The 22,409-nt window shown below is 37.4% G+C and overlaps 1 protein-coding gene across 1 annotated transcript; it reads right to left on the bottom strand.

Moving 5' to 3' along the window:
• Positions 1-3,732: 3,732 nt before the first annotated feature.
• On the bottom strand, positions 3,733-5,564 carry LOC145813169 (uncharacterized). Its single transcript, XM_082908440.1, has 4 exons — positions 5,250-5,564; positions 5,114-5,144; positions 4,535-4,899; positions 3,733-4,125 (listed from the first exon to the last, which is right to left on the bottom strand). The coding sequence occupies exons 1-4, from the start codon at positions 5,562-5,564 to the stop codon at positions 3,733-3,735; spliced, it is 1,104 nt and encodes a 367-aa protein (XP_082764566.1).
• Positions 5,565-22,409: the final 16,845 nt, after the last annotated feature.

Raw genomic sequence — 22,409 nt, 5'->3', positions numbered from 1 at the left:
AAGATGAAATCTACCTCTTTGGCTGATCTTGGTTTTAATGAGGTATGACCTTTAACTGTTGTTCAAAACATTCACATCATGACACCACCAAAATATGTACGTTAACTAACATAACTTTTTCATTTCAGGTTAATGTCGGCGAACTCTTCGCAACCCCAATAGAATTTCAAAAGTTCAAGCATACAACATTGAAGATGGAGCCCGAATGTGATGAACCAGCCACCATATCTCCCGACCTCTCTAACATCAAGAAAGAACAACATAGTGGCAGTAACTCTGAATTTCCCGGGGAGGGAGTTGACCTAAATGATAGTGATGAGGACATTCACATTCCCTTTAGCAGCCCACTTGATGAGAGCGCTATTGTCATAGCAAGTACAAGCCAACTCGACATTATTGATATGGTTGTCAAAGAAAATCGGAAGGCTTGGGGCATCACAAGGCAGTGGGAAGCAAAATACAAACACTTTAAATTCTCATGGGAGTTCAGGGCAAGAGTGATAGCTGATCTTGAAGATAAACTGTTCAACCAATCGAGCCCACCCAACATGAACACTGAAATAAAAAAATTGCATGGAGCAGAATGATGTAGAAATTAAACGTTTAACGCAGCTAGTCATCGACTTAGAATGCGAGAAATTAGTTCTTTAGGACATTTACGATGATCAATCAGTCCACATTGTTACATAAGCTGAGGTGTAGAAGCAACCCCCCATCCCAATGCAACACAATCTCAGCCCACCGTCTAGAGTGAAGCGTATCAAGGAGAAAGATCGAAAAGAGCACCGCTTGCCTAACTTCTAGTACCCAGACTTACCTAGCCAAACCAGCCCCATACAGTCCACATTGTTGAAGATATGGACAAACATCCATCGACGAAGCACCCAAAAAAATTATTGACATTGACCAATAAGTTCAAAGCCTAGAGCATGATGTCCAAACACGACAAGCAAAAGGTCCAGACTTTACAAAAGAGTGGAGGCGATGAGTAAGTGGCTATATGAACACCTAATGTGAACATTCATCTTCCATAAATATGAATATTCACATATGTACTTATTGATTTGATTTATGCAATTATGTGCAATGTTAATATTTACATTAGTTCACTAAAAATGCATAGGTTGCTTGTGTGGAAAGTAGAATCAAAGTCTACATACGTGTATTTTGATGACATCGTGTATCTTATCAAGGAGGAATCGACACACAACAATGTATGCCATTACCAAAATGATTCACTATTCACGCATAAACACGTAGACACACACAGACACACATTGTTCACCTGCCAAAAATAATATAATACGAACCTATGTTTGTGCAGGTGATAGATACATATGCCGAATTATTACATGAACGACAAGAGGTGGTTAACCCAACTTTAGATGATGCCTCATTCATCTTTACGAGCATGTGTTTGGTAACAACTCTAACATTTCATTTTTGCTAATGTGAATGTGAAACTTCACAGTCCATTAATTGAATGTCCAATGTGTGCAAAAAGTGATACGAGAGTACCCTCCTTGCAAAAGAAGTAAACACATTGATGCACATGTGAAAAACTACCAAGGAGAGAGATTCCTATTATTCCCATTGCACCATGACTTCCACTGGATGATCCTTATGTATGATGCTAAAGTCAATTTGTGAAGGCATTATAACTCATTACGACCAAGGCCCAGCATACATGACCCACATGTCAACTAAGCACAAGAAGTTGTAAGTGGCTCTTATTGTACACAAATATGAATTGTTGTCATGTGTTAAATTCCAAAATGAATGTACACACACATATGTTCATTGCTGCCTAATGTGAAATTCCCTACACAGATGGAGTACGTCGAGAACGTTATGCGTGTTATTGGCGAGTCATCACCGCTATGGACTAAGTTCGCAAGCCAAGATCCGTCACAACCAATTATATTAGTTGATGTCTGCCCTCGATAGGGCTACACCTCGTAAGTCTCACAACATTTTGTACAAATCCTTCATAACCATTATGGAAACATACATGTCAAATGCTAATCATAACCATTTTGCATTTACAGGGTGGACTGCGGGCCTGCAGTATGTTACATCATGCGGGCGCACATATACCATGAAGAAATTGTTGGCAACCTCACTAGTTCTGAATGGTGTGGACTACGAGACTTATCAGTACATAGTTTTTTGAATCATAGGAAAATAGAGCGCCATTAAAACCTATAGGTGGTGGGTGTCCACCTACAAACTAACCAACACTCGATGTGAATGTTAATATCAATTGCTTTGACATTGTGACAAACAACAATTGATTGTAAATCAACGATATGACATCTATTAATGTTCCAATATGCCACTTGTGCATTTTGATCTATATTTGGTGTTGTTATATTAATTTACGCAATTGTTTGACCAGATTGTTCTATAATACACATATTGTGCCCAGGAATGTTCACATTGTCTACATGACATCATTACAGAAGACATACACAGTCGTGAATATTCATATTTGTTCTTATTTATAGCAGTTATGAATGTTTACACCATGTCAAACTGTATGCATGTGAAAGTTCACATCCCAATTTATATCCATGTCAACATTGATAACCCAAAACCAAGCCAAGCCAAGCCAAACCAAACCAAACCTTAAGTCCCATCAAATGGGGTCGGTTAAGTAAATCCTTCTTCTCTACGCGGCTCTATCAACAATCATTTCGTTAGTCAAATTAAGTAGATTCATATCTCTATTTACAACGCTAGCCAACGTTAATCTAGACATATCCTCGTCCCTTAACACTTCTATCTACCATTACAGCATCGCATCTCTTCACTACTACCTCTGTTGGTCTCCATTGAATATGACCACAACATCTTAATCGATTCTCTCTCAACTTATCTTCTATCGATGCTACTCCCACCCATTCTTGAATACACTCATTCCTAATTCTGCCTTGTCTAGTCTTGCCACATATCCACCTTAGCATCCTCATCTCAGCCACATTCGTCTTATCTACATGTTGTTTCTTGGTTGTCCAACACTCCGTCCCATATAACATCGTTGGTCTAATAGCCATTCTATAGAACTTATCTTTTAGTCTAGTGGGTATTCGTTTATCACATAGTACCCCAGACGCACTTCCCCACTTACACTATCCCGTCTTAATCCTATAGGCCACATCCGTATCAATCTCCCCTGTTGTTGTGATATTTGACCCTAAATAACGAAAATGGTCACTTTTAGGTAGTTTTTGGTGCTCAATCTTCACTTCTCCTCTGCTTTCATTGTTATTGTTACTAAATTTACACTCCATGTACTCTGTCTTAGTTCTGTCTATCCGAAATCTTTTAGATTCAAGAGCTTTTCTCCTAATCTCCAACTTTGTGTTAACTCCTTATCTAGTCTCATCCACTAGCATGATCCATGTCAACATTGACAACAATAATGTAAAAAGTTCAACCCATGTGCGAGTATTCATATAATGTGAATCTTTTACACAAGTGTGAATGTTCACATTATGTATTCATCATTAAAACACCAACAAAATGTCAGTTTGCTACTAAAAAAAAACACAAATCAAATACGAAGTTTGCCAATGCATTATTATGTTTGCCAACACAACGTAATCTTATTTTTACACAATATTTGCCAACACAACACAATCTTACTTCAAAAATCAATATAAGAATCCCATATAAAACACAATGTTGAAATCAAAAATGTACACCCTATATCGGTTCCTTGTATAATTTTCAATTATAGCTTCCTAACTTATCACATCTCTCGTATCTTATTTGTTTCAGTTTCTCACCCTTTGATGGGATTCTATTCTTTTTCGGCTTACCGAATGGTCTTTTCATAGTTAATGGGTATATAGTGAAGTCCGTGGGATCAAAAGACGGCTTTTCCACCGGCGGTATAGGGAATATGGCACCCAAATAGGCTGCATGATACGTCTCTAAATGGAAGTAATGTTCCACACAATTATTGAGATTGTAGCGGCTCTTTTGAATAGTAATAACAACATGGTCACATGGGAATCCGTTGATTTGCCATTTGAAGCAAGAACACGTACGCTTTGAAATATCAACTGTAATAGATGGTATCGAATGAACCTTAAACACATCCTCATTGACTTTGCTAACCTGCCAAGACATGCTGTCGTTGAACGAATCAAGAAGCATGGTTTCGAATGTAGGACAAGTAAGTTCATTTCACTTGTTTGCTTGGTCACGCCGTGCAGACATTTGCCGCATCAACTGAGTACGAATTGTGTCCACCATCAAAGTGATAGAAAGATTGCGCACTTCTTTAATCCAATTATTAAATAACTTCACTGCATTGGATGTCATCTCCCCATAACGCATGCCCTTGCACAACATCACAAACATTGTACAATACTGAATTTAATTTCTTTCGAAACTGAATATGAAATTTCACATCGCTACAAAACATAGCTGAAATTTCACATCGATACCATTCTAAACTTGACAAATGGAATACATTAGGAAACTACTATTACTTGAAGTATGAATTCGCCTAGTGCTCAGGTACCAACTCCTTGAAAAAACTATGTGCTCGTTGCTTACCCTCCTCTTTTGATTTCTCAAGCTTTTCATAGAACCCTACCACAGTTGGCTCGTAAGCACAGTCACCCAAACTACTAACTAGGTGGTTCCTAAATCCATTATCAATCCCCTTCATCCGGTCTCTTAAATTGTTCTTCAAGTGTTGTAAGTAATAATTGTGGTGAGCCGATGGGAATACCTTCGACATCACTTCTAACAGACCAAGATTACAATCCGAAATAAAAGTAATCTGACGCTTACCATCAACAACCTTCCCAAGTTCATGCAAGAATCGAGACCAATTGGCCGTAGTATTTGAGTCAACAATCGTAAATGTAATAGGGAATAGACCTACAATACAACACTATCAAACAACTGATCACAATATTCCAATGTGAATATTAACACTAGTAGTTAACAAAAACACTATAAAGCAAACAGGGCATGGGAATGTTCACACTATGTAATGGTTAGTCATATATTCACACTATGCCGCTCAATGTGAATATTTACATGGATACATAACCATTATTTTTATGTTTCGTTGTTGCCGCAAGTAGCTGACCTTTGTACTTTCTTTTGAAGAATGTTCCATCCTAGAATTACAAAGGTTGATAAGAATTGTACCCAGAAATATACGCAACGAATGATACAAAGAAATGACAAAACTGTTGACTACTCGCGTCATAGTCAATATTTACATAACTCCTCGGATTGTAATGCATCACAACATTCGAATACCACCACAGCTGGTCAAACGATAATGAGTGATCTCCATGAATAACAGCCTTTGCCTTCTCCACGCCCAACCATACCACGTGGTAACTCACATTTAGCCCATAATCTCTCTTCAAAATAGTCACCACCTCGCATGGCCGAGTCAACGACTTGTCCCTCACAATTTCAGATATAGTCATCGACACCAAATCAGAACTAACTCTCAGATTCTTCGATGTTTGGACATTCGTACCATAACTATGCACATCACTGAACCTCTTGATGTAGAAAAAATCCATTTGCTTGTTGTGTTCTACAATGTATAGCCTACAAGCAACCTCTATCATCGCGCATCGCACACACCACAGTAACCCTTGTTGTTTCATTCTTGACATATGTAAACTAAAACCCGCATTGGATTGCATACTTACATAAAACATCACGAAATTCTTATGCACCTCCTACAAACCGTTGTCCCACATGCGTAATACTATTTGCCCAAAGGGGTGACAACAACACCTTTTCCTTATGGTGGCAAAATCTCTAGAGTGTATCAATTTCTTCCTCACTCTCCACATGCAACGACCCAGAGTTACTCGACTGACCAATATCACTTTTCAAATCAACGACAACCTTTACATGGTGTACCCCCATTGATTTGAGAAGCAATAACATGTTTTGAAATTCTTTGTTATTGTCCAAATCTCACCTATTAATCCCAGGTAGTCGACAAAACAATGAAACAGAACAAATAGACAACTCGTCCAATTTTTCACACAAACACTCCACCAAACACGAATAACACAATGCGTGAACCACATTTATTATAGTTGAACTGCAACCATATGTACACACCAGCATCATAAAGGTATCCATCTCCTGTAAAAACACAACAAAACAAAAGTCAACAACCACGAAACAAACGTACGAACAACAATACATACAATAATCCATACTATATGAACATTTACATTATGCAAACTAAATGCTTGTGTATAGTTCCACTGCTAAATCCATAATGAAAACTATCACCACCATCCTTCCACAACATAAAATATTTTACAAGTTCAAAATCACACTACCAAAATGACGTCACAGTACACAACATGCATACAACCCTCCATAACCTCATATTAATTAGATGTGAACATCCACATTAAGCAAACATAAAAAACTCATCAAAAAAGCACTTGCATTACCACATACATCAAAACATAACATAAAACAAACATACATTCATACACGTATATGCCTATATGTACATTTTACACTGCTAAATCCAAACTCAAAATATCACCATCATCATTACGAATGAGATGTGAACATCCACATTGTTCACTTAATCCGAATTACCTCCCCATCACAAAGCCACACAAAATGCATATAAATAAATAAATAAAACAGAGCATTCGATCTACATACTTCAAACACCATAGCATCCAATCCATCACATAAATTAAAACATAAACTGAACATGCATTCAACACCAAAATGATACTAACCTAGATCATCGAATTCTGCACTCGTCCTCTACCTCAAAAATGATTGATTTGAACCAGTTATACTCCAAACAATGTCACAACCAAACACCGTTCGAACAAGCCACAACTACAACAATGAAACCCTAGCACACCATAGCCTTCAAACGAGCTAGTAAAATTGGAACGTATCCAACGGAATCAAAATCAAAATACAACAAACTACCAAAACAAAATGAACAAAAAACAAAGAAACAAAAAACAAAGAAACGTCTATAGCTGATATGTGTATGAAGAATATATATATATATATATATATATAAGGTCATAATAGTCCATTAAAAATAATAAAATGAGAAAAAAGGATCTCATGGAATAAAAAGATGTATACATGGGACTAATCAGACTATAATAATCCTTTGTGGATCTAATGGATTACAACAACTCTAAAATAGATTTATCAATAAAAATTTCAATAAAGAATAAAAAATTAGGTTTATTTTTTTTTTAATTTTTATTTTAAATGACTAAAAACCAATAAAAGTCAATGAAAAAATAATTCTCAAACCATATATTTTGGTCATGATGCAACAAGGTATTATTACCTTTAAAATGACAAAACACTTCTTTCATTTTTTTTTTTTTTTTTTTGTTTTTTGTTAATAATACCCCAAAAGTATAAGCTCTAAAGTAAAATTTTTTGAACCGTTGATTTCGTTAGTCCAACAACAAAGATAATTAGTACAAAAAAATAATTTAATCAAATATTACTAGACACATAAATAACTTACATTTTGCTTTTCTAAAAAAAAAAAAAAATTAGACCGTAATTATTAGTTTAAACTTAAAACATTCATTTTATAAAAATAAAATGTGATTTGTTTAGCTATTCATTAATATCTGTTGAAATTGATTTTTTGCACAGATGATTTGCACTATGAGATTTACGAAATGAACTATTTGAATCATCGTCGTGTATCTAAAGTGGGGTTCACAAAATAAAGTAAAAAAGGTATGAAAGATAGTGGTAAAGAAATAAATCATTCCCATAAGTATTTGAGTCGAGAATAGTGGAATCATGTGTGGCACACGCACGATTTGTTAATATAAAATGAGTAATGTTAAATTCTCATAATTTTATTAGGAAGCATTAACTTGTGATCTAGATTTATTCGATTCATAGGCCCTACAATTTATTTGTTAAATTCTAACCACATAATTTTCTTCTGTGCAAATTCTCAACTTATATGCCTGGTTCTAACTTTTCCATATAAAAAATAGTTTAATTGAATTTGGATTAACAAATCAATCAATTACTTTTGAAATGATAATAGCAATCTTTTAAATGATAAGGCCTGGTCATTAAAAAACTTTTTTTTGGCTCACCCATGGAATCAACATCATGAAGGATTTCAGTGAAAGTTGTCAATGTGGTTTGATCTTCACCTAAACCATATGTATAGAGAGCAAAAAAATTAATTTACATCGGTATCAACAACTACCAAATGAAGAAAAAAAATCTTGGGGTTAATTGTGATGTTTTAAATATGTATACTTTTTGACTTTTTATAAAATATGAATTGAAGTGATGTGATGGAGAGGTGATGTGATTTAAATAAGATGATGTGACTTAAATAGGATAGTAACTTTTTGATTTTTTGACTTTTTTAAGATACCCCAAACAATTAGTTTCAATTTAAAAAAAAGACTTTTGAATTATGAAGTCGATGTAATATTTGCATTATGTTGACGAAACTAAAGTTGCAATTCGCGGGCAGCCCAACCCAAGAAACTCGAGATTGAATTTTTTCGAGCTTGAATAGAAATTCTTTAGACTTGGTGTGAGTTTGGGCAATAATTCAAAATTTCAACTTGAATTTTGGATCAAGCCTTGGCAAACTTGAAATATAAATTATATATAAATATAGGGTAAATTATGTAAATGGTCTTTGTTATTTATATGATGTGTCAATTTGGTTCCTGTTGTTTCAATTTTTATTCGATTTTACTCCTTAATTTAACAGATTGTGTCATTTTAGTTCAATAAATAACGGTTGTTAAATTTAGTGAACGGAAAGCCTACACAATGTGTTAATTTGGGGACCAAATTATAAACTAAAGAGACCAAATTGACACATTGTGTAAACTATAGGGACTAAATTGACACATAGTTTGACTTTCCGTCCACCAAACTTAACAGCCGTTATTTATTGGACTAAAATGACACAATCCATTAAATTAAAGGGGCAAAATCGAGAATTTTGAAACAACAAACACTAAATTGACATATCGTATAAATTATGGGGACTATTTATATAATTTACCTATAAATATATACGTCAAATATTGAATTTGTTCAATATATATATATATATATATATAATTGAATTACGCTAAAATTGATTAAACTAATAGATTTACTTAAATATTTATTTCATATTTTCCATACACAGATCACAATCTTTAGCTTTTATCAGTAGTGTTGCCCTCTCTTGGCTCTCTATCTCTACTCTCTACTCTTAAATAAATATTTTTTCCATTTTGTATAAAGTTTATAATATATAGGGGAAATTACACAAAAAAATCACAGGTTTAGCGCCTTTTTCAAATTAAACCCTAATATTTTAATTTTAACAATTTAAATCTTGAATTTTTAACCGTGTCGCAATATTGACTCTCCGTCTGTTTTTGTTAATTTTTTACACTCATATGTCATTTTTTGATTCGTCCATAATTATTATAATTATTTTATTTTTAAATTACCTTTTTTCTATCACATCTTTCTCTCTCTCTTCCAGGATGAACGCCGACCTCCGGATGCCCCATCGCCAACCTCCTCCCGTTCGCCAACCTTTGCGCCGTTCGCCGACATCTGTCCACATAAAACTCATATCATAAACACATCATCAACTCTCTTCCATCAATCCATTGCTTGAAACGACGCCAATTCAATTCTTCTCTTCTTCATAGACTATGCAAGAAACCCTAGTTCTCTATCTCTCTTTCTCTCTCTCACCATGGATTTCTTCAAATCTGTGTTCTTAGATGATCCAGAACCCTTAGATCCCCAAAATACCCCTCATTCCTCACTCAATTCACAATCAAACCCCCAATTAGATCCCTAAAACCATCTCCATCCAGACCCAATCCCAATTCCAACACCAAACCCAAACCTAAACCCATCAACGTAAAGGGTCTCTATGGGTCTTCCTTTCCCTGTTTCATACACACCCAGATTTTCTCAAGAACCAAACAGAGGGAAACAATCATTGTTGGGTCGGTTTCGAAAGAACTCGATGTAATTCCAGTACAGAGTAGTGATTGTATGGACCAACAAGATGGTACGGTGAGTGGAACAGGGAGGGAAGTTGAAGGAGGTGAGATTGTGAATCAAGTGGTGGGTGGGTGGGTTTGGGAATGAAGGAAGGCTATCTTTTGAAGGGGTTGGTGAATTCAAGGATTTGCTTGGAGTTCTTCTTCTTCTTCTTCTTCTTCTTTTTCTTCGGCTGGAATTGAGGGGAATAATGAAGAAGAGGATTTTGAGAAGTTGATTGACAAAGCTATTAATGGTATAATTGTTCTCAATGCGAGCATGTATGCTATCTCGAAATTGCTCACCATTGATCACAATTATTGGCATGTGAGTCGATGCTAGTGATTTCATGTTTTTGTGTTTGTATTTGTGTTTGTGTATGCATGTGTCTCTGTGTGTTTTGATTGTGGATGATAAGTTTTTGGGGGTTTATTTTGAGGAATTGATATGTTTTTGTGATGGAATTTTGAGATGCAATTGGGTTGTTTAGAAAAAGGGTTTCGTTTCTGGCATTTGTGTGTGAATCAACAGACCTAAAATTATTTTCCTTTCTGATGATACAGTTTATTCCAGTGAATAGATCGGACTGGTCCAAGCTCCTCAAGCCCGGGTCCAAATGATCAAGCCCACCGAATAACCTGCAAACAAGTTCAACAGAGAACGGGGTAGTCCCCTAGTGAACCCTCCGACGAGCAAGTCAGGAAGAGAAGTAGAGTGTAGAGGGAGAGATTAGAGATAGAAAAGCTTAACCTTCTTCTTGTCTTCAACGTTTTCTTATATTCTTTTGTAATCATTTCACTGTCCCTTCCGACCTGACCTCCTCGCCGAAAGTCTATGCTGTAGCTTACCTTGTTCAGGGTAAGGGGGTCTTGTTCCGACGGAGAGGTGTTGTCGTAATAAATGCTGTGATGGGCTGCATTAATGGTGATGTGCAGTGGAAATAACTTTGCAGATCTTTGTCTGCTGATGTGGCTCGTCCTTCACCTGCCATGTGTCTGAATGTCATTGGCTCTTTATGCCATGTTGGATTTCAGCTGTCTTGGAAGTGGATCGACCAAGTCGGTCCCCCATTTGGCGAACGGATAAGGGCTGCAAAGTGTGATCAACTCTGTAGGAGGAGCATGGGGGATGTTGGCAAAACGTTGACACTTATCACATTTGAGCACGAAATCAGTCGCATTTTGATTGAGAGTTGGCCAGAAATAACCAGTATGGAGTATTTTGTGGACTAGAGACCTGCCGCCCGAATGATTACCACAAATTCCCTCATGAATTTCCCGCATTACATATGTTGCTTGAGCCAAATTAAGGCATCGCAGGTATGGACGTGAAAAACCACGTTTGTACAAGACGCCACTGACCAGGATGTTATTGGACGACCGAGCCCTGACTTTGGCAGCCTGCTGTTGGTCATCTAGGAGTTCCCCCGTTGTCAAAAATAGGAAGATGTTAGACACCCAATGGATAGGTTCGTTTTGGAGGAACTGCACTACTTGTAGGTCGGGCGAGATGGCTGGGTGGGCTAGGTATTCGAGGCAGACACCGTGGCTGAGGTCGGACTGGTCTGCAGAAGCCAACTGAGCCATCTCATCTGCTTTGGAGTTTTTCGCCCGAGGTACATACTTGATGTGGAAGGTATTGAAGAGGCGAACAAGGGGGAGGGCCATATCCCTGTAAGCTCGTATTGTGTCCTCCTTGGCATCGAATTCCCTCATAATCTAGCCGACGATGAACTGGGGGTCGCTGAACACCCGGATGTGGCTGACTCCAATATCCTTGGTGAGGCGGAGTCCTGCTATCAATGCCTCATATTCGGCCTCATTGTTACTGGCATTAAACAAGAAACGGATAGCACATTTGAAATAGCCACCCTCAGGGGCGGTGAGAATGAGGCCAGCCCCACTACCTTCCCTACAGGATGAACCGTCAACGTTGAGAGTCCACGAATGCGGGTCTTCTGGCTCAATAGGGGTTGGTGGGGGTGAAGGCGTAGCGGTTGGGGTAGGATTAGTGAATTCCAGGATCAAATCCGCGACAGCTTGTCCCTTAATTACTGTTCGAGGCCGGTAGGAGATGTCAAACTGACTGAGTTCCACTGACCACTGCGTGAGTCTGCCGGAAAGTTCTGGTTGTTGCATGACCTTCTTCAAAGGTTGGTCGGTGAGAACCACTATGGAATAGGCTTGGAAGTAAGGACGGAGCCGTCTGGAGGCGGTGGCCAAGGCCAAGGACAATTTTTCTAACGGCGGGTAATTCTGCTCTGCTCCCCTGAGAGCTCGATTGATGTAGTAGACCTGCCGTTGGACAAAGTCGTCTTCCCTAATAAGAGCTGCACTGACTGCGGTGCTTGAGACGGCTAAATAGAGGAAGAGGGGCTCGCCCGTAATTGCTAGTGAAAGGAGGAGGGGATTGGCCATGAACTGCTTCAACTACTGAAAAGCCTCTTCAGATTTAGTTGTCCATTCAAAAGTTTGCTGAAGAACTTTGAAGAATGGTAGGCACTTATCTGTTGAGCGGGAAATGAAGCGATTAAGGGCCGCAACTCGGCCAGTGAGCCTTTGAATCTCCTTAACCGTTCTGGGTGACTGCATCTCAATCAAGGCCTTGATCTTTTCAGGGTTAGCTTCAATGCTCCGCTGACTGACCATTAAACCTAGAAACTTTCCAGATCCTACGCCGAAGGCACACTTCTCTGGGTTGAGCTTCATTTGGTACTTGCGTAGGGTGGCAAAGGTCTCTTGCAGGTCGGAAAGATGATCAATAGAGAGTTTGCTCTTGACTAACATGTCGTCGACATATACTTCCAGATTCCGACCTATCTGATGATGGAAAACGGCATTGACCAACCGTTGGTAGGTGGCCCCAGCATTCTTTAGTCCGAATGGCATCACGCGGTAGTGGTAGGTACCTCGGTCGATAATGAAGGATGTATGTTCCCGATCGGACGGGTGTATCAGGATTGGTTGTACCCAGAGAAAGCATCCATGAACCTAAGCATTTGATGACCGGCCATGGCGTCGACCAGCAGATCTATGTGGGGAAGAGGATAGCTGTCTTTGGGGCACGCTCAGTTTAGGTCAGAGTAATCGATACAGAGTCGCCATTTGCCATTGTTCTTCCAAACTAGGACCACGTTTGACAACCATTTAGGGTAATCCACGTTTTTGATGAATTGGGCCTCAAAGAGCTTATCAACCTCTGCGGCTATAAGTGTATTGCGCTCTGGATGGAAGATGCGCTGCTTCTGGCAGTAAGGTCGAAAATGGGGTTCGATGCTGAGGCAGTGAGTTGTGAAAGAGGGGTCAATGCCCGGCATGTTTGAATGGGTCCAGGCAAATACATCATTGTGCTCAATCAGAAGGGCGGTAAGGTCAGCCTTAGCTTGGAGGGATAGTTGGCTGCCGATCTTGGCAGTTTTTATTGGGTTGGTGTGATCGATGGGAACCTCAACGAGCTCCTCCACCTTTTCTCCTCTAACTAGCTCGTCCTCATCTCGGACGTCAAGTCCTTCAATGATCATGGCCTCTTTCAGCTTGACTTCCTTGAGTGAGATGACATAACATTCCCTGGCTACGGTTTGCTCTTCCCTTACTGTCCCGACGCCAGGTCAGTAGGGAACTTTATGGCGAGGTGGTAGGTTAAAGTGATAGCTTGGAAAGCGTTGAGGGCGGTGCGACCAAGGATGATGTTGTAGGCAGAGGGACAGTCGACCACAAGGAAAGTGAACAACTTGGTAGTCTGCCGTGGGTATTCGCCGATGGTGAGGGGGAGATCGATGGAACCGATGGAGGTCACCTAGTCGCCAGTGAAACCGACCAAAGGGGTTTGGAGGGGAGACAGACTTTCCTCCCCAATCTTGAGCTGGCGGAAGCAGTTGAGGAATATGATGTCTGAAGAACTGCCGTTGTCGATGAGAACTCGTCTGACCTTATAGTTGGAGAGGAGGACAGAAATGACGAGAGGGTCATCATGAGGATAACGGATGCCTGTACAGTCAGCGTTTGTGAAGGTGATGGGCTCTGTCCACTGCTTGGGCTATTTGGAGGGTCGGTCTACCGTGGCAACTGCTTTGTCCGAGCCTTGCCTTATCTTTTTGAGTTCTGCCCTCTGAGCGGAGCAGGATGGTCCGCCACAAGCAAGGCCACCTGAAATGACTCGGCTTTCACCAACTGGCGGAGGGGGATTACTTGGTGGCCGAGGCTGTGATGGGGGGCGATCATGGCCTTGGTTAGGTTGGGCTGGCTGCCGGGGTGGGGTACGCCAGCGGTTGTTTCTGAGGGGCTCAGTTTTTTGCCTCTGCTGTGGGCGGGTGTCCGTGAACCGTCTGAGACGCCCTTAACGAATTAGGGTCTCGACCTGATCCTTGAGGTTGATGCAGTCATCAGTGTTATGGCCATGGTCCTGGTGGAAACGACAATATTTGGACTGGTCTTTCCGATTAGAAGGGGTGTGTGAGGGGGCCATTTGAGGGGGTAGTCCCGTTGGATCTGGTGGAAGACTTGTTCCATGAGAGAATTAAGAGGCGTGTACTGCTCAAACCGACCGGGCGGTCAGGCTGGTGCCGACCGGTCAGCGCAAGGAGGTCGGTCGGTATAGTAGGGTGTTTGGTTGTTATACTGGGTGTTCTGAGTTCTGAGTCTTTTCTCTTTTCTTTGGGGGTCGGGTTTTTAGGTATTGGATCCTGCCGAGCGGCTAGTGAATCTTCAGCATTCATGTATTTCTAGGCTTTGGAGAGTAGGGTTGCCATGGAGGTCGGGGGGTTTTTGGAGAGGGAGAAGAGGAAATTAGACGATCGTAGTCCGACCATGAAAGCCGTGAGGATGACCTTGTTATCGTTTTCCGCTACTTGCAGGGCTTCGGTGTTGAAGCGGGTAACAAAACTACGCAGCGACTCCCCCTCAGTCTGACGGATGTTGAGGAGTTGGGTTGCAGGGCGGCGTTGGCGCTGGGCTCCAATGAAATGGCTAAGGAAGGAGTTGCTGAGATGTTGGAAAGTGGAGACAGAGTCTGCTGGTAACTGGCTGAACCACAGTCGAGCTGACCCCTTCAGTGTCACGGGGAAAGCTCGACACATGATCTCGTCAGGGAAGGCATGGAGGATCATGAGGGTACGGTAGATCTCCAGATGGTCGACTGGATTCGTCGTACCACTAAAAGAATCAATGGTGGACATCTTGAACTTGGCGGGCAGAGGTTTGTCCCGGATGGAGGCAACAAATGGTGAGCTTGCTGTGGTAGAGGGTTTATGCTGAATGTTCTGCATGACCCCTTGGAGTTGGGGCTTCATTGCTCGGAGTTCAGCGTCCCAGAGGGGAATGTGGTCACCATGGTCAGTCAATGGGGGCTGGACGCTGCTGGCTTCCCTTTCAGGGGCTGGTGCCACGACCGAAGGGTGTGGAGGTGGAGATGGTAGATTTATATGGGGGGGAGGAGTTTGCAAACCTTCTAAGTTGGGTAGATAGGGTTGTGGAACAGTATGGGTCGGGGCTCTTTCTTGGTTGGGTGGAATATCTAGAGGTGGTGGAGGAGGCATCGGAAGGTTTCTTTGGAGTAAAGCATTTATCAGGGCCTGGTTTTGTTCGGCCATGCGGTTAATGCTGTTGGTAAGCTCAATGATATACTGTGGTGGGTTGTTTGGATTGGGAGGGTCGGTTTGATAGTCGGCAGCATTATGGTGAGAAGCCATGGATCTAGTCGTGACCATACATTTAGATGGATAGGAGGAAAAGGTTGTTAGGACAGGGTCTCCGGCGACAATGAGCACAACTGGCGTCCGGATAAGAACCAGTTCCCACAGACGGCGCCAACTGATGATACAGTTTGTTCTAGTGAATGGATCGGACTGGTCCAAGCTCCTCAAGCCCAGGTCCAAATGATCAAGCCCACCGGATAACCTGCAAACAAGTTCAACGGGGAACGGGGTAGTCCCCCAGTGAACCCTCCGATGAGCAAGTCAGGAAGAGAAGTAGAGTGTAGAGGGAGAGATTAGAGATAGAAAAGCTTAACCTTCTTCTTGTCTTCAACGTTTGCTTATATCCTTTGGTAATCATTTCGCTGTTCCTTCCGACCTGACCTCTTCGCCGAAATTCTATGCTGTAGCTTACCTTGTTCAGGGTAAGGGGGTCTTGTTCCGACGGAGGGGTGTTGTCGTAATAAATGCTGTGATGGGCTGCATTACTGGTGATGTGCAGTGGCAATAACTTTGCAGATCTTTGTCTGCTGATGTGGTTCGTCCTTCACATGCCATGTGTCTGAATGTCATTGGTTCTTTATGCCATGTTGGATTCCAGCTGTCCTGGACCTTACCAGTTGGGTTATGTATTGGGCTCCAAGTAATGGGCTTGGGTTGTTCATAGTGATTCATGGCCTTTATGGGCTTATACACGTCACTTTCAATCTTCTTGGTTGGATTTCATTTTTATACTTGTGATTTGGAAATGGATATTAGTCTTGGGGTTGAGTTCTCTAGCGCTCGAGTGCGAATCAAAATACTAAAAATCATTATTCCTATCCATCTTTTTATTGACTGAAAGTGAATAAACATGGAGGAGTGTCTTTTCCCTTAAATTGTGAAGATAGGAGAATTTTGGCACCCAAATCAGTCTTCCGTTAACTAATAGAGACGGAGATGAACGGGGGGATCGGATTGCAACATGGGTGGAATGGTGGGGTACAAATTGTCACAATTTGAAACCTGAGATTTAATTTAAAAAAGGCGCTAAATCTTGCGGTTTTTTGTGTAATTTTTCCAAATATATATATATATATATATTGATCATTGAATTACGCTAAAATTGTCCAAACTAATAGATTTTACTTAAATATTTATTTCATATTTCACATACACAGATCACAATCTTTATCGTTTATTAGTTGTGTTGCCCTCTCTAGGCTCTCTGTCTCTACTCTCTACTAAGTAAATATTTTTTCCATTTTGTATAAAGTTTATAATGTTGCTAAGTTAATTTGATAATTGTTTGTAACTAAAATTTTTACATAACAATGATAATAACTTGTTCAATGACCCCTTTAGATAAAATTCCTAAATAACACAAATATTAAACAGATTGAGTTAATATCTAATATGCATATCATGAAATTCACATGGATAAGGATAACCCATTTAATTAATAATTAGTTATACATTTTTATATTATTTTTTGTACGAAATGTCATAATATTTTTGAATCTCTTATGTAACTCCATCCAACTTATTAAAAAAATATCTAAAATATAATTTTATGACAAATATGAGTTTTTGTTTTAATTGAAAGTAATCTATCTGACTACTATTTGATTTAATCTAATAAAAATAATAATAAAAGGATATTGTTTTGTAAATTAATAAAATAAATCGGGGTTGAAATCAAATATTTTTATGAATAATTTCATTCAATAAAGGTTAATTTCATTAAATTTAATTTGTGAAATTTCATACATTTGATATTTTTATTTAAAAGTGAAATTTTTTGACATGACATGTTAACCTATACGAACTAGATAGACAAAAAATAACACGATACGATAATATAAAATAATAAACTAGCGGGTGGTACACGCAATGCGTGTATAATTTAAATAAGTAAGAATAAAAGAAAATAATAAAAAAATTAGAACTACAATATGTAGATAGCTTAAGTGGTAAGAGGTTCGAATCTTGTTCACTTCTTTGCATAATTTTTTTTTTTTTTAAATAAAAAATTTGAAATGTGCCACATAGCAAGAGGAGAAGCAAAGGTTTCAGGACACTAGCTGAGCCATTTACTTATAGGCCTGTAAATGGATTGGATTCGGATCGGATCTGTCAAAATTTGAATCCGATCTGATTAAAAGACAAACCTGAATCCGTTTAGCCCATATCTGATCATAAATCACCCGGATCCGAATCCGATAATTTTGGATATCCGATTCGATAATCTGATATGATTTATTTATTTTTTTATTGAGCTACAATTTTAGATAATTTGATATATATATATATATATATTTTTCATTTTTTTTATTTAAATTGATAATAATCGAATTAGATTTTTGCATATTCAATCCGTTTAATAAACGGATTCAGATTATCAAATTATCGGATCTGATTTTTTTTATAAATGAATTAAAATTTTTGAATCAAATTTGAATTAAATATGAATTCAAAAATAACACGACACAAATACAACTTAACAGAACAACGATGTCAAACTTTGTTTTATCATCGACCATACATTTCACCACGTACATGTGCATCCACATTTCATACCGTACATCTTGATGCCACTTAGCATGTGCATTGTAGAAGGTGTGGACCAGTTATGATGGTGATAATGAAATTGTAATATAGCTCAAATTCAAGATTTTTCATGATTTTTATATCTCAAACCAATCATGTTAGTTTTCGTTTAAGATGTGAGTTAGTTTTTTTGACTTTTTAATTATTTTAGTTTGGAGTTAAAAAATCTCGTTTGAAATACGTTCGTTGATTTTTTTGATTTTTATGAAAGAAAAAATAAAATGATTATGATTTAAATATGATATTTTGTTTTATTAATTTTTTAATATATTTTATCTTTTTATAACTATTTTAATTCAATTTTTTTATGCCAAACTAACCCTTAGAATTACAAGAGAAAAGGACCAGCAAGAATTAAATGGGGTGGTTTACACGCGAAGTACTTCATTACTTGTACTTTCGTGTCGAAGCAGCAGGAGTAGCAAAGTAATGTACTCTCAACCGGTAATTGTATTATTTAGGATCAGTTTGAAATGATTTATTAGATAAGTATATATTTTGATATGGATTAAATTCAAAATAATATAATAAAAAGTTAATGTAACTTAAATAAAATAATATAATTTAAATAGAATAGTTATTTTTTAATTTTTTTAAGTTATAATAAACGATTTTTAGTTAATCAATTATAATTTATCTTTGAAAACTTGTCTCTTTCTTTGTTTACTTGCATTAATTCCTCTCATTGTAAAACTGGTTCCTAATTTGACATTCATAGTAAAGTCTTCTTCATTAAAATAAAAAGAGGGAATGTCTAATCCTTTGCTAAGTGTTTGACTAATAATTAATTTTGTAAAGTTTTTTCAATCTTTACAGAAATGTTTAAGGGGTTGTTTGGAATGATCTAAATAAATATACTTTTTGACTTTTTATGAAATATGGGTTGGGTTTGGGTTTAGTTTGAAGTGATGTGTTAGAGAGGTAATGTGATTTAAATAAAATGATGTGACTTAAATAGAATAGTGACTTTTTGACTTTTTGTCTTTTTTCAAGTATGCCAAACTTGACCTAAAATGACTTATCTAACTTTTGAAAATTCAAAAAATCAAAAAGTATAACCACCATCTCATCCCAAGTTGCTCTCTAAGCTTCTCCCCTACCAATCATAACCCATTTTCTTCCCCTTTTATTCATCTTTGGACTCTTTAAGGCTTTGTTTGGGAAGCCAACTTTTGGATTTTTTTTCGTTAAAATAGTCACAAAAAATAAAATAAGTTTTTTAACTTAATAAGACAAAATATCACATCCAGCTCATAATTATTATATTCTTTCTCTAACAAAAAAGTCAAAAGTCCTTCCCAAACTAGGTTTTTTAGTCTCAGGCTAAAATAACTAAAAAAATTAAAAAGTTAAAAAGTCAACCCACTTCTGTTAGCTACATATTTTGTACAAGTCAATTACAATTCGACGCGTGACAGAATAAGAGTAATACAGAAAGACTATTCAAATCTTTGATTCTGATTGTGCACGTGGCAGTTAGTATTGGTTATTACGAGATCTGAGTAGCAGTGGATTAACAAAGAGATGCAAGGTGATGTGGCTTCAACGGTTACTCATATTTAAATTCAAATTTAGGAGGGAAGCCTAAATGCAAGTGATGGCACAATGAAGCTAATTATAGGGCAGCATGATCACCGATCATGGAGGAACAGTTCGACGGTTGGAAATACAGTTCGATGGACATCCTCGAGAAGTATAAATAGCAGAGAATGCCCCAGAAAAAGCTCCAGACTCAGATCCAAAAAATCAGTCTTATTCCACTTATTTTCCTTTTCAGTTTTACATTTTCAGTCTTACATTTCCTGTTTTTTATATTCCTGTACTTTAAATTCTTGCACTGCACTTCGTTCATAAGAGTAGTTTCAGGTAGTAGATTGTCGCTGTAAACCTCTACAAGGCTGAGTTTGGATCATTGTAAGTTTTTCATTTTAATGAAATGCTTCAATTGTTCTTAATTTAATTGTTATCTTGTTTAATTCTCTTAAATCAAGTGATCAGTAAAAGTCCTCTTCATTGAGGTTGAAAGAACTAAAACACAAATGTCTGATAACTGGTTGACAATTAATTTTCTGTAAGGATTAATTGATCCTTACTGATATGTTCGTAATTACAAAAATAATTTTAAAAAGTCAAAAAGCCAACAACTTTTCAAACGAACCCTAATGCATTTTGTTTTTTCTGCGCTCTAACAGTGGGAAACATCTTGTCCGATTTTCCTCTATCTCATGCATCGGTACGAGAAATCATGTTTGGTCTAGCAATGTCTACATTCCCTATTTTTTGCTTGGTGGTCACTCTGTACGGTGCAACTTAAATGTACTTTCGGTGGGAGTAGAGCATCTCTAGCCAGAATCGTCAAAGGAAAATGGTTATGACCACTAATTAATGATAATATTAATAATGTGTCAGTGGATTTTATTCATAGTGTTGTTATATTTTATTTTTATTTTTATTTTTAAATGTGTGTTAATTCACTAATGGTACTTTAGAGTATACTTTTAGTATCATTGCTGATCGTCAAAATAACTATTTAAAATTTCATTTTATTATTTTAGTTAATTATTTTTTAATATACACTCTAACAATGTGATCTACTTTAACTATTTTCTATTAAAATATTCTTATACTTTAATTATATTCTATTAAAATATTCTTAGGAACAAAAGTTTGAATTAAAAAAAAAAAAAAATTAAAAGTTAGTTCACAGTATCTCCTAACAAGGTACTGTAACAAAATGCTAGTTTAGTTTCACATTAGTTAGGTTGTTAGAGAATAAATTTAAGCCTTTAACTTATTACTGTAGCGTTTTTGATGAAATGAAGAGGCCGCAAGAGATGCACTAATCTCACCTCTTCTACTCTTTCAAGTGCAATTCAAATATTATGGTCACGTGTGTTTCGCTGCTGATTGATGAGTGAGAGTGAATTATGAATGAAATAAGCCCCACACAAATTTTGTGTGGTTGGTTTACTAGCGCTTGGATTCTTACTCCAAAGAGAGTGTTAGTCCTCCACTATGGTGGGATTAGGATGCCTTCACTGGGGCTGGGATTGAAATTTCAATCCAACGGTATAATGTTTCAAAGTTTTCTTTTTATTTATTTTAAGATAAATTATAAATACATCTTTAAAGATTTATTTAAAATACGAATTATTCTTTGTGATTTGAAAAGTTACAAATATCTTATTATCAAAATTTTTTGTTTAACATAATTTATTGAAAAAGTGATATTTCTAACTATTCACCTATATAATAATAAAATTATCTGAATTATTAATTGATAACATTATTAAAAACTATTAATTAATTTGATAATTTATTAATAAAAGAACCTATTTGTTATGAAATTAGAAACCTTAGGGGCATATGTAACTTTTAGAACCACATGGTATAATTTGTAATTTAAGTAAACTTTAGAGGGTGTGTTTGTAATTTACCCTTTATTTTATGTTATTATATTTATAATATAATTCGTATATATACATAGTATAATGTAAAAAGATATGGGGTATTTTTTTTAAGGTCCTTGATATTATGATTTTATAGTATAAAGGACATCAACTATTTTCATGATGTCTAAGGTCCCTCAACATCAATCCAGAGAAATTTCAGTCCAGAGAAAATTCGATCCAGAAAAAATTCAACCAGAGAAAATTCAATCCAGAGAAATTCTCTTCCTCTCTTCAATGCAATATTTTCATCTTAGACACGATCAAACCTGTGAAAACTCAATGAAACCTGTGAACTCAACGTTCTGACCTTTATGTTTTGTGTACTGCAACAAGAAAGGATAGTAATATTTACAGATTGACGGTGTCGACAGCATTTACAACTATTAATTCACGGATGAATGAAGAAGAAATTAAAAAACAAAACCAGCTAAGAAAATCAAGCCCAAACAATTGAAAAGAAGATCAACGAATTCAAAAAACACCGGGACACCAACTCAAAGAAGCTTCAACATCACCTGAAAAATCAAAAATTTCAGGTTAGATATACCAAGCAACAGCATGAGAGAGAGAGAGTAATTAGAAAAATTGCCACTCTAGCCTAATTTTTATATGTATAATAGACA

This window comes from Camellia sinensis, chromosome 15, assembly GCF_055761805.1.
Source record: "Camellia sinensis isolate YWXY chromosome 15, ASM5576180v1, whole genome shotgun sequence".
Lineage (NCBI taxonomy): Eukaryota > Viridiplantae > Streptophyta > Magnoliopsida > Ericales > Theaceae > Camellia > Camellia sinensis.
This window is presented reverse-complemented; position numbering and strand designations above follow the sequence as displayed.